At 36.8% G+C, this 13772-nt stretch overlaps 1 protein-coding gene and 2 long non-coding RNA genes across 3 annotated transcripts; 2 read left to right on the top strand and 1 right to left on the bottom strand.

Moving 5' to 3' along the window:
• The first annotated feature begins 5018 nt into the window (after positions 1-5018).
• On the top strand, positions 5019-7671 carry LOC110897794. Its single transcript, XR_002568948.2, has 4 exons — positions 5019-5376; positions 5453-5604; positions 5845-7101; positions 7183-7671. It is a non-coding gene; the product is annotated as an uncharacterized LOC110897794 (long non-coding RNA).
• A 546-nt stretch (positions 7672-8217) lies between these two features.
• On the top strand, positions 8218-9623 carry LOC118485587 (protein TOPLESS-like). The gene is made up of 3 exons (XM_035981862.1): positions 8218-8299; positions 8384-8576; positions 8660-9623. Exons 1-3 carry the CDS (start codon positions 8268-8270, stop codon positions 8840-8842), a joined length of 408 nt encoding a protein of 135 aa, XP_035837755.1. The 5' UTR covers positions 8218-8267; the 3' UTR covers positions 8843-9623.
• Positions 9546-12070, bottom strand: LOC110902622. Its single transcript, XR_004876876.1, has 3 exons — positions 11356-12070; positions 10762-10932; positions 9546-10638 (listed from the first exon to the last, which is right to left on the bottom strand). It is a non-coding gene; the product is annotated as an uncharacterized LOC110902622 (long non-coding RNA).
• Positions 12071-13772: the final 1702 nt, after the last annotated feature.

Raw genomic sequence — 13772 nt, 5'->3', positions numbered from 1 at the left:
TGTCTAATTTGCAAAGCAAATTGTCGGATTTGCAAAGCAAATATGACGATTTATAAAGCAAGGACGACGTGACATTTATCCACAATCAAAGTTTGATCGTGGATCTTTCAAAATGCACAGAGGCCAATATGTTTCACAAAAATCATGAAAATGAATTTAAAAAGATAATTGACACATTGAAGGAAGATAAGTCTGAGCTAACCAAAATGGTTTCAAGAAAACAAACTTCAATAAACAATTACATCAATAGGCTCGAGGAAACACAAAAAGAATTGGCCTGTGTTAAGTGTGAAAGTGAGGCGATCCAGCTTAAGTTAGATAGTTATTCAAACTCGAGGTATGTGCTGGATCACATCATTGACATACAGAAAAAGAAAGAAGATGTCACGTGCATTGGATATAAGAAGTGTCCTCCACCTGTTAGACACAATTATACCGCAATGCCTGATGAGGAGAAGAAGCCTCACTTTGAGCCATCTGTTCCATTAGATGTTGAGGAATTCGCAGCTGAACTTGGTTACAAAAAGGAAGTATCATCAGATTCAGATGTGTCAACAGATACGAAAGTATCAACTGCTGAACAAAATCAGGATCCTCCAGTCATTGTTGAGGATGCTGATTCTTCAGATGATGAATCCGATGATACTGACTCAGCACAGTCTGATGAGGTAATCAAAGAAGAGGACATACCTCTTGAGAATCATATTCTATGTGAACCTTCAGCAAAACCTGCTAAGACTGTCCTGGTTGAGTCCACGTCTGTGTAAGAGTCCGAGAGTTGCGAAAGCGTGAAATTGCTTTACACGTTGATTGGATCTGATAAAATATATTCAGACAAGGATTTCCCAATCAAGAATGTTAATCAATCCTTGATTGATAAAGTGTTTGAGGATTCAACCAGTAAGTTTTTGGGAAAATCGAGCCCAAGAGTTGTAGTAACTCAGTGTACTCCTATCCCAAAAGCCAAAGTTCAGAAACAATATGGAAATAAAAAACTTCCAGTTCAACAGAAGCAAAATCACGCTAATCAAGGAAATAGAAAGGGCAAAAGAGCTCAAAACAAGAAAAGGCTTCAAAAGATAAGCTCCGTGAAGGCTCGAGGGACTGACAAAATTGAATCTTTTGAAAACAAATCCATCACAGATTTTGTTATGCAAAAGAAAATTTTGAAAAGAAACAAGCAAAACAACTAAACACAACACACAAACTGCTGTGATGTAGGACCAAGTACCTCAAGATCACGAAGTTCATCATCAAGCTCCTACAGTTATGATACTTCCGAGGTTTGTTGAGCAGAGATCATGTTTTGAATGCGGTGAGTATGGGCACATTGTCAGAAACTGCCTATATCTCACGAAAGGTAAGGCAAAAGTTGATGCCCCCCGTGGTAACAGTTCCCATGAAAGATCTGTTTCACCAAAAAAGGACCCTCGTCTTGTTAAACATCATGAAATGAAAAAAAAAGAAACAAAGAAAAGAAATTGAAAAGGTTTTAAAACTAGAGGCTATACAAACACAGCCTACTAAGTTAGAAGTTAAAAATGAAAAACAAAAACAGATTTGGAAACCAAAACCAGTAATTGTTTTAGGGGGAGCTCCATCAATTCCGAATCATCGGGAAATGGATGTCACAATTCTCGATGATGACGGACGACCCAAGTCTGTGAAGGCTTGGGTCACCCTCTCCAACTAATCTCCGAATGAGTGTGCAGGATGTTCCTGGAGGAACTATTGATAGTCTTAGGATTGTTGATAGTGGAGCGTCCATGCACAAGATCAGCGACATAAAGCTCCGAAGCATTGTTACATCTAGGAGAATATTGTTTCCTTTGATGGAGAGAGGAGAAAAGAAGACAAAAATTCCAATGAAGGAATTATGGTGAAAGAATGTGGTTGAATGAAGTTGAAAAATTCGACAAGATGAAAACTGTTCCAAAATGTTTGTTTAAAGTTTTGATCGGGTCCACAGAATAGATTCAAATGAAATGTACGCACCTGCAGCACGTCTGAAGCTTTTCGAAGATTCAAGGATTTTTCTTCCACAAGAAGTTCAAAGTCCACAAGATGAACGTGTAGGGTACTTTTCTCTTCGGTGTGATTGAAGAAAATGTGTTTGTTGAACAAACCAACCGGGTGTGCGGATACCTTGGCATGGATTGATCAACCGCACACTACTTCTAAAGGAGAAAGACGAAGACCTTTGCTGGTGCAAAAGCATGTGGAATACATCATGCATGGATCGACAAATTATGATGTGTATAACCTTTCCCACATGCTCCATTTGCCACTTACCAGCCGGGCCCGGAGATTTATCATCTTGTTGCTTTGAAGAGAATTCTCAGTTCATTTCATTGAAGTAGCTGCAAAATCGATTTTGAAATCCACACCGGGTGGATATCCAGTTTAGGAGAGCACTTAGATTCCTGCCAAAGCACAAAGAAGTTGCAGGATTACGATTTGGAATTTCTAATCTCCTATATCCTTGTCGATATTTAAGCTGCTTTATGATTTACTAAGATTTTGTACAACACTCCTTGACCAGACACATTGATCTCAAATATCACCTCACACGTGATCATTTCAATATGAAACTCATCATTGTTGTCTCTGGTCCACACTGATTACCGACATGCCAACTTATTTTTCCAAAAATCGATAAATCATTTCTGATTAAAATTAGTTTTGGTAAACATCATCGATGTAAAACATGAGTTAAACCAACATCGGAAAATCATTTTTGTATATATTTGTTTGTGTTTTTAAATTCTCGTACTTTTTGCATTTTAGGGGGAGTAAATTCGAACAATACAAAAAGATTGAAAAATTTCAAAGATACAAAAACATTGAAAAATTTCAAAAACACAAAAACAATAGAAATACAAAAATGAGTTTCTTGGCGAGAAAATGATAGTACATCAGTGGTATGTCGAAACCTCTTTAAACCTAAAATGAAAACCGATAAGCAGCTCTATATAAGATGTATCGGTAGGCTCACAATCATTTTAAAGTGTGCAGGGTGATATTAACCTAAATCGACTGAAGAATGTGTGGGAACCGCTCATTGGCATATGGTCTTAGTACAGAAATTTCGTTTGATAGATTGCTGAGGTTCTGAGATACGTGGTCTTTATGTTGTTTATCATCTGGGTATCATGGTTGTTTCTTTTACCGAAAACAACGGGTACGCAAGTCTAGAGCTTCCATGACACCATACATACGTGTAAATTTCATTCAAACATGTATATAATATATAATGCATACGACCTCAATAAGTGATAAACAATCACATGTCCCAATCAATAAGTGATAATATATCACAGTTTATCCGGGAGTCAAGTTCGTCTCTTTGTCGGTACGAAGGTACTAACCTGTTCATGCCCTGCATGCAAGTTCCTCATTAATAAATGATTTTATCACATAGGGTTTGTATTCAACCAAAATAAGTGAGTATCTAACATCATATACGTTGAAAACAGATGATAAATGGTATACTCACCAGTAAGATAAACCCTCGTGCATACCTTGATACGGGAATGTGTCGTGTGTGGATGAACACTGGTCGGTAAGTATAAATCATACCTCAATCGTATCCCCTAATCGCGAGTACATCTGATAAGTTGAGTTTAAGTGGACAAAAATACCGATAATCGTTATAGGATGCTTATCTTAATATTAACTAATTGAACAACAAGAGCGTTTTGGCATGACCGTAGCGTTTTGGCATGACCGTACACTGATATGATTCTCTTACCCTCGAAACTCGCAAAAATAATGTCTGTAAATATTTATTTAATGCTTTCTGTTTCTGCATCCCTGTATATATTTATTTACTCTTTTCCGTCTTTAAATTTGAAATATTCAAAAATACCAAAAAGATTTTAGGTGTGTTTTAATATAAACTTTATAAAAGCCAAAAAGATTTTATTTCTATCTTATTTTTGATTGTACGATGTTGGATCTCGAGTCTTTACCAACTAAAACCTGATAGAAACCTAAAACAATTGCATCTTCGTAAACGGTCAAAGTTAACACGTTGTGAAAGTTAAAACCTAAAATTGATCAAATTTTACAACTTTCAAACTGTTGTCGGTCGGTGTTTGATTGAGAGTTGGTCATATGTGTCTCGTTTGTTTATGTTGACTATACTCCAAGCAATTGTTCTCATTACGCGTTTAGCTTTCTTGTATGTGTAGATGCGACATTCGAACTAGCTAAAGGCAAAGAGAACGTGTTAGATGACAAGTTGTGGAATGAAGGCACGACATGGTTGCAATTAGAAGATCAAGATGATCGAGTTGCAGCTGACCACTCACCAACACCGAAAGGATCTGAAGTATTGAAGATCAAAAGATTCAAGAATATCATTTAAGGGGGAGTTTGTTGATACACTCCAAGTTTGTGACACGTGAAAACATCTGAAGATCCGACAACATGTGAAGATTGAACCATCACGAGCAGCATCCAAGGGGGAGTTTGTTGATGAACTTTGTGGATGCAGCTCGGTTCGGTTTGACTCAGTTAGGTTCGGCTCAAGATCAACGTCGCGACATTCCTCCGTCATGCGCTCCAGAGATCGACACGCGAAGCACGAAGAGCCGCGAGCTTACATTACAATGACATCATCGTGATGATGTCACGTGTATACAACTTTGCAATATGAATTCTAAGAATTCATGCAACGAAGAATCCCCATGTTGACAAAGAATCTTCTAACGAAGACTCCATGCATGACGAAGGATTGCATGTGACGAAGTATTGCACTTTTCACGAAGAATGATCAATGTTCGTCCATATATTTCCACGAAGATTCTAGCCAACGAAGACTCATTGTTCGTCAGACTTGATTGTTCGCAAAAGGTAGTTCACAAAGAATCAGTCATTCTTCGTGGATGCTTAAGGTTCGTGGGATGATTCTCATTCTTCGTAGGGTTCTCAGATGGTTGCCTATATAAAGCACACTTGCAGAACAGTGACATAGAGAGCACACACCAGAGAGTTGAGAGTTTATTGTGTAATCTTGTATTGATACTTTTCTGGTTCATATATATATTGAAGCTTCTAATCGTTGAATCTATTGTGTATTTGTGTGTTCTTTGGCTTGGTTGCATACCCGTTTGAATTCCGCACTTGCGGGTGTGTTTGGTAACAAGAATAAGGTGTTCTAGATCCTCCTAGGGACCTACATCAATCAACAAAAGTGGTAATGATCTGCTCCATAACAACAAAGCAAAGCAAGTATGTCTCAAATCTGCAACCCTAGCATTAGCAACCATTCGAAACCGACCCGTTACCTCCAGGTCCAGGTTCAATCGATTCAATGACGTGTAGAGAGTGCGTGACAATTGGTTTAGGGTTCCGACTAGAGATATTCCAAAGGTACATATTTTTTTTAAGTCTTTTGACTTTATTCTACAAAACACAACAACTGTTGTCTCTTACTTTCATATCACAGAGAAGAAGAGATAAATAGGAGTGAGAGAAATGAAGTGAGAAGACAGAAGGGGAAGGGGGTTCCGACCAGCCACCAAGCTATTTCATTCAAGCAGCAGACCCTTCTCATCAAATCCATTCCATTCTGGTTGATTTCTCGCTCTTCAGCAAAAGGTGTATTATTATTCATCAATTATTCATTAATATATTGAAATGTGAAAAGAAGCTATTTTGTCCAAACAAAACTAAACCCATCACAAAGTTTAAAAACTGTTTTGATTTTAGGTTAAAATTTTAAAATTGGGAATCTATATTAATTCATAAAAAATAAGGTATTTGATGAAATGTTTTATTGGGATTAGGGTTTTTGGTTTGAGGGTTGGGATTGATTTGGTGGGTGTTTGTGTTTTGCAGTATGAATGCTCCGGTGATGGTTGAGTTGGAGGGTGAGACTGATCCACTTGATGTAATGGTTGTTATGTGTTCGGTTTTGAGTTTTTGTTTGGTTAAAGTATGGTTTGTGTTGAAATAATTAGAAGTTGTTGTCTAGTACAATGTTCTTTTGCATAAGTTTAGATAGTTTTGCCCCTTATATGACCATGGGTCCATGACAGCATTGTTAATCAAGGGTTGAAAACGAGTAACTTCCGTTAATAAATCCTTTAAATAGCTAACATAGGAGAGTTGTGGCTATCATCTGGTCACAGATTTGTTTATTTTTGTCATATATATAAGGCCTTGATCTATCGTTTGCTTCTCTTAAATCTGATTCTTGCTCTAGTTCTAATTGTATTGGTCAAACTTTGTCTACTTTACTCAGTTCCTACTAAATTATAGTCTAAATTTAGATTGAAAAATGGTTACCAAGGTGGAAAAACAGGCGGGTTAGGTGATGGATCAAAACTAGTAATATTAATGTGCAAGCTGAGCCAGCGGCACAACACACAATTCAATAAATACATCCTATCGATCAGTTTGTTTTGAGTTGAATGTATTAATAATGTGTTAAATGTGATTGCAAAGACTATATTATTACGAAAGTAAATCAATCTTTTTTTATCAAAGCTATTTAATAGGCTTTTATACATTCTTTGGATAACTTTTAAGCTGTTTGGCACTTTGGCTCAAACTAATCCTTTTGCCTAACTCATTCCCCATCTGACCCGTTATATATACAACATGCCTGTTATTTACACATTTTTAAGTATACGGGTTGAAACTACCACCCCTGTCCAGTTCCTAACACTCAGACTCAAACCTCGATGTTAGTGGTATTTCAAACTGGATAATATTTCATGTTTGAAACACTGGAGATGCTACATATCTGATACAGTTTGTTAGGTGCATTTTTTGTTCTTTATAAGGGTTTGGAACTGAAGTAAATCAAAGCTATCTAGATAGTAAAATTCCAGTTTTGGTTGGGTGATTTTGAAACCAAACTCATTCAACCCATCTTGTCTACTTTTATCCATATGATCAGCTATTAATAAACTATATCCCATTTGAATTTTGTTAGTTCTACTCTTTTTGACCCATTAGCAATAAAATAAAAACCTCTTAAATGAAGGACCAATTAAAACAAGTGTTGTTTTTTTTTTCTTCTATTGCTATGAAGGAGCTTAGACAGCGGAGAATACCCTTCACTATTCGCCAATATCTACCCGAAGGAAGGTAAAATTTTAATACTTTACATACCCCTATGAAGACTGGGGAGTTGATGAACTAATCGTCGAATATTCTTGGAAGAGACAGGTTGGCGGCGAATAGTTTGTCCACCGCACCCCTCTACTGCTTGAAATACTCTCGAGCGTGTTTACGGTCCTCACCATATTGGTTTGGTGGATAGTGGATACTATTGATGTTTTTAAACTAAATATAGATATAGGGGCCGTTCTGTAATTAGTAGATAGTTAGTTTATGTTATAATTAGATTAGTTAGTAAGTGCGAGGACCGGATGCGACAAAGTGAAAGATTGTAACCTACACTTAATCAAGGGACGCCTCTCCTGGAGACATACCTGTTCGGAATCAGCGCCAACAAGAGAGGAAGCAAGAGACACGATGTTTCAAGGAGACACACCTCTTCAAGATCAATCTCAACCACAAGTTCAAGAGTCGCAACCGTTCGTGAAGAGACACGTCTCTATCGTCGCATCTATTCGTATAGTATATATAGGGTTCATGCATGTCAATTGTAATCATCACTTTTTCATTCAATACAAGCAAGTTTATTATTCTTGATTCTCAATTCTTTTATATTCATACCTGTGATTCGCATGTTCGATTACCAACAGATACCATCAGTCTTGTGATTTAATGTACAACTTCTTTGTGCTGTGCGTTTTATGAATATGAAGATTTATTTTGTTAAGTTGTCTTGTGATATAGACGATCACCATTAGCAGGCAGGACGTAATTCAAACGTATAGGACATGTTGACCAAACCATTTCCCAAGGCTTTTGGGCACACCAACTGGACATGTTGAACCGGCAGACTAAACCGAGATGTGACCAAACCAGACATACACCATTCAGTCTAGTCACTGGTTTTACAATATGTAAATCGTCCGTTTCCTTTTTGAACCGGTCCAAACCCACCTAAAAACTACTTAACCTCCGTAATTACTTTCGAGTTTTTATTATTTTTTTTCAACTGTTTTGGTTCCCTTCCCAGTAGTACCTGACTCATAGAGCATCTGATCTATTGAGTAATGCTGGTGAATTTTTGGTCTGATACCATATTTATATTAAGAATACCATTTTTGTTGTGAGTGTTAAAAGCAAGCCTAAAGGACACTCTAAACGTATAACCGGTCTCGCCTTTTCTCATGTGCTAAATGTGCTTGTCTCGTCTGCCGCTGATGCTCAGGTTAGTAAAGTTCATGAAAAATTCGTTTCCATTTTCAATTGCTTAAACTCATGTACATTTATGATATTTTTGTTTATCAACTAGATTTGCATATGGAGTTCGGATGGATGGGAAAAACAAAAGACACTATACGTTCAACTCCCACCAGGGAGAACACCATCACCACAATCCGACACGCGTGTGCAGTTTCATCATGATCAGACCCATTTTCTTCTTGTTCACGAGACTCGATCAACTCGCCATCTATGAAACGACAAAACTAGAATGCGTAAAACAGGTAATTTTTTTATTCATTTTCTTTACAATATATGATAAATGTAACAGTGTGGTAAGATACTAAATTGATCTTTTGTTTCTCAGTGGATTCAACGTGAAAATTCAGCCCCGAGATCGCATGCGACCTTTTCATGCGATAGTCAACTGATATACGCAAGTTTCTTCAATGCAACCGTTTGCGTGTTCACCGCCTCTCACCTTCTCCTTCGATGCAAGAGTAACCCCTCTGCCTATCTTACAAGGTATTTGTCAGTTTGGTTCTTTTGAGAAAGAAATCTTGATTTTCGATGTTTGACAAAAACTCATGTCTTGTCTGTAACCTTAACGTGCACCCCACGGTGATTGCGGCTCATCCACAAGAACCAAATCAATTTGCATTAGGGCTTTCTGATGGAACCGTTCATGTTTTGGAACCGTTTGAATCTGATGGCAGATGGGGCGTGCCACCACCGGCTGACAACGGGTCCACAAGCACAGTACCGGCTACACCGCCAGCGGCTGGTTCAGGGTCAGAACAACCGGCACAGAGGTGACCACTAGTACAAAAAGAGACATCTAATATGTCAGTTTTTCAATCAAATATGACGGTATATTAATCGTCTTAAAAGACACCGTCATTTTTGGTCATTAGCGTCATATTTGGTATTAAAACCTTTTAAGACGTTTCAATAGACCGTCATATTTGATATGTTTTAAGGTTCCATATTAAAGCCTAATATGACGTTTGTGTTTGTTAACCGTCATATTTAATATATATAAAGCGTCATATTAAAGCCTAATAAGACGGTTTGTGGTGTGTTAATAAGACGGTTTCGATGTATTGACCGTCATATTTATAAAGCATTATATTAAAGCCTAATAAGACGGTTTGTGGTGGGGCTAACAGCCGGTTGGTTAGGTGGTGCATCCATATATTTCACCCAATTCATGTTGATTCACGAGATTTACAAACACATATATGAAAAGGATATACCAAACAATGAACCGTTTTATAAATAGCTAAAGAATCCATCTTGACCCATTAGTCTAAAGCATTCAATTTAACAAAGAAAAAACATAAAAAAAACATCAATTCATTCAGTTTTACACCCATGCAAAAAACACTGCAAAAACCTTTGACTTTGTGCAACTTCCTTCATCCACCACAAGCTCTAAGTAACACCAGCTAACTAGAATTCCTTTGCCACTGATCAAAACACACAAAATGTCTATCAGCTAACATTTAGGATTAAAATAAAGCACAATCCCAAAATCTAGAAAATTTTAATGCATAAGTCATGCCAACTACAGTCAACATTAATACAAAGTCATGTGTTGCTCCTAAGAAACCGTAATAATATATGTGTGCCTAGGCCCTTGGGTCAAATAGACGAACGAGTCAAAGTGACTTAACCATCTTTGCAATTAATTCTCAATATAATAAATCAAAAGACTATATTTAGGGGCTCACTCAAGTGTCCTAATCAAATATTTATAAAAATGTAGAAAAACTTTAAAAAAAAAATACCATGAATAGATTCCATACTAATACACTTACCTTCATTGATCATTCTCATCCTCAAAATATGATATAAACACCTTTAAAGTACGCTCTACAAATTTATTTCACCTTGACGAACCATTGTAGTTTTATTTACCAATTAAAACATAAAGATAGATAGAAGTTAGGTTATAGTTTAATACTCATTGTTGTTAAAGGTATATAAATAGGAATGTACACAATATACTTACCATATGTTCTCTGTTACAAATCACAAAATCATACATAGCCAACATAACACAATAACTGCACTCCCATCCATTAGGTTGTAGACAACACTAAATAGTTAATTGAACTTACAATTAGTTAACTAAAATCTAAAAATAAACAAGTTATAGAAAATGAATCAGAACTTACTTTAACCTTAGCCCACGTCATATTTTGTTCTATGGCCTGTTTGAATAATGTTATAATCTCGTAACATGAAAAATCATCATCTTTACCTTTATGTGAATCAAATATGTAACCCTTCCAAGTTTTATATACCGGATGATGTTGAAGTATAATTAATACCCAGTGTTTCCTGCGTAAAATGGTCTGATTTAAGGAATACTTAACAAATAAAAACGAAAACAATATTCTAACATAACTAAAAGAAAGTTAAAGCATTAATATAAATGATCTTGATATGAAACAAATTGAATACCCGGCTATGTATGGTGCAATAAACCATTGTTTGTCCTTATGAAAAGAGATAACCTTTTTGGTGTGGTCAATCACAAAGTCACCATCTGAGACAAGTTCACCTTCAATATAACGGGGATGAAAATACGTAGTATTATTTAAACCCTCCTGTTTCCCAGCTACATATAAATACCTGACATAAAAGTAGAAAGAAATGTGATAAGATTAGTAACCCTCGATTATATTATAAAAAAAATACTAGCATGAAAATTTAAATAAAAAATGTGACTAAATTGTCCATCACATCAGCCATGGCATTTTTTACATCTATTCCTTCTACTATCTTTTTTATTCTATATTAAAAATACGACTAAATTAGATGGAGTTCTTTATTAATATGAAAAATGGAATCTTAACATGGAGCAAAGAAAACTAACGATTTATTATTTTTTGTCTAATTTTGATGAAAATAGAGTTGTATTAAAAATATAGTATTTTTTGTTATCGTAAACTATAGCAAGTGTCGGTATCGTAACGAACCTAATCGATACCGACTGAGTTCCGTCGCGTAGCGCGGGGAATCCTACTAGCTAAAAGAAAAAAGAAGAAACAATACCTTAGCGTATTCCCAGATATCTTCGTATATTTTAGGGTTTACTTTTCTAGCACGTTTATTGTACGAGATCTTTCTTTTACATTCGACACCAATCCAAGACATAAAGCTCCCTGCATTCTTACCGATCGCTGTACCCTCCTCATTAAAATCAACTTTAGATTGATCCGGATTTGAAAGGTTCTTTTTGCATTTAGAAACTCCCCTCTTTTTCTTCTCCGACATTTTTAAACTTGGTTTCTAAAAAACATAATATGAAAGTTATGTGTTGCGTGTAACAAAGAGACAAGTAGAGGTGAAATTGATTATAACGCTTTAACCATCTTTAAATATAAATCAGGAAAAATAGAAGAACAATCATCATCATTTTGCTGCTACCTTTTGTGATGATATTTGGTTTTTATTAGCATGCTGAAGGGTTTACTTCAAAAAAATAAAACTAATTAGATTAAAAAGAATTAAAACTCAACTAAAAGTTAAATAATTCAATTGAGAAATCCACACCTTCACTCAATAGAGTAAAAAAGAAAAGTTTTAGACTTTGCCCTGCAACAAGTAGTATAACCATCCTATAGAACATTAAGAGATTAAGCAAGGATCAAACAAGATTGAAATTAAACAAAATCATACTCATCCAGCAAGGAAGGGCTTATAACTTACGATGATTGCAGATGAGAGGTTGGAGATTATCGATTGATGATGGTCTAGCGGTTAATTTGGGGCGAGCGTTGTGAAAAGAGCAATGTTAATTTAGGGGAATAATTTTAGATGAAACCGAATTCCCGCTTGATAAAAAATGTCCCGCCCCAAAACCCACATTATAATTTATTAAAAAAGCCCAACAATAACTTGTTTCATTATTGCTTTGGAAGTGGAACTGCTCGTTTAAAAAAAAAACTTATAAAAACACCCAAATTACTATATTATATTATTATTCTATATTTACGACAATTTCAAAACATGGGACCTCATTGGTTTTCATACATGTAGTATATCAGTTGATAGCCAATGATCTTTAGATCAAGTGGTGGAAGGCTTACATTTCTCTTGAGATATGCAAGTTTGACTCCCACTTGGTGCAGAGTGAGGCACTGGTGGACAATGATAGGAGACCCAGGGAAACGTGGGTTGGATCCTTGAGCCAAACGGGTTTTACTGGTGATTTCACCGTCATGCCTACGGACGGGTGGGTTATTGGGTTTTCCCCGGAATTGGTGGTGGACTCGGGTTACTCTTGGAGTACTCCGTTTGTCCAGTGGGTGTCCCGAGAGTGCTCGGGATTAATTCTATTGGCCGTTCAAAAAAAAGTATATCAGTTGATAAAGACAATCGATGCACGTCACCAAACATTAAAAGGAAAGCTTATCTACAGTACCAAGAGGGTAATTTAGTAAATTCCTTATCTTGACAGTTGTTTCTTTTTTACTCTGCAAACATGTAGGTCCCTGTTTCGCGGAGGATTACGAACCTAAACCTTGTTATACAAACCTACTAGCGAGTGCGGAATCCAAGCTAGCAAGCAAACCGAGTTAGTAGCAAGTAGAGAAACAAACACACAAAGATTCACCGATTAACACTAGTCGTATTAATGCAATGAGGGTTTCGGTTACAAGCTCAATGTTTACAGAAGTGTTCTATAAACTCTCTAAGTGTGTGAGTGAGTTCTGGGCAGAATGCTCTCTAAGCTTCTATCTCTCGGGTGTGTGAAAATGGCAGAACTTCAGAACTCCAGAACTAACTCACACTCAACACATGCATGGGTATATATACCCAGCTCAGCAGGTCTGCTCGAAGGATTCGACAGATGGTCCGAAGGATCATCTGTCGACCACATGTTACACGAAAGATCAGCATGGACCTCGAAGGATCATCCTTCGAGGTCTAATGGTCGAACCATGGTCGAACCATATCTTTCGATCACCTCGAAGGATCAGGTGTATCCTTCGAGGCTATCCTTCGATCAGAACATCTTTCAAATGTTGTCCAAGTCAAACCGGAGGATGGTTGACTTGGTCAACTTACAGACTACTAAGGACATCGTTTACATACAGACCCAATACAGACAAAGTACAGACACAAGTGCACCAACAAACTCCCCCTTGGCTGTAGCTTTGTCTTTGATCTCTAATCTTTGTCTTGTTCTTCTAAAAGTGTAGACTCGTCTTGAACTTCGACGGTCTTTGGTCTTCAAGTCTTCAAGACTCTGATGTCCTATCATGTCTTCAATGTCGGAGGATCTTCAAAGTCTTCACGTCTTGAAAGTAGAGAGTGTATCAACAAACTACCCGTATCATGTAGGAAGTGTGTTGACAAACTCCCCCTTAACATAAGCTCCCCCTTGAGTTATGCTCGTGAAAAGACTTTATCTTTATGAAGTGAGATCCTTGTGGTGTTGATGATGGCCAGCGGCAACTCGATCA

The sequence above is a fragment of the Helianthus annuus genome, chromosome 13 (genome assembly GCF_002127325.2).
Source record: "Helianthus annuus cultivar XRQ/B chromosome 13, HanXRQr2.0-SUNRISE, whole genome shotgun sequence".
Lineage (NCBI taxonomy): Eukaryota > Viridiplantae > Streptophyta > Magnoliopsida > Asterales > Asteraceae > Helianthus > Helianthus annuus.
Note: the sequence above shows the minus strand (reverse complement) of the source record. Positions and strands in the feature narration are given on the sequence as shown.

Coding starts and splice junctions, on each gene's coding strand:
- LOC118485587 (XM_035981862.1), top strand. CDS start 8,268: ATGTGCTTGTCTCGTCTGCCGCTGATGCTCAG. Junction 8,300..8,383: donor CGTCTGCCGCTGATGCTCAG/GTTAGTAAAGTT, acceptor TTTATCAACTAG/ATTTGCATATGGAGTTCGGA. Junction 8,577..8,659: donor AACTAGAATGCGTAAAACAG/GTAATTTTTTTA, acceptor TTTGTTTCTCAG/TGGATTCAACGTGAAAATTC.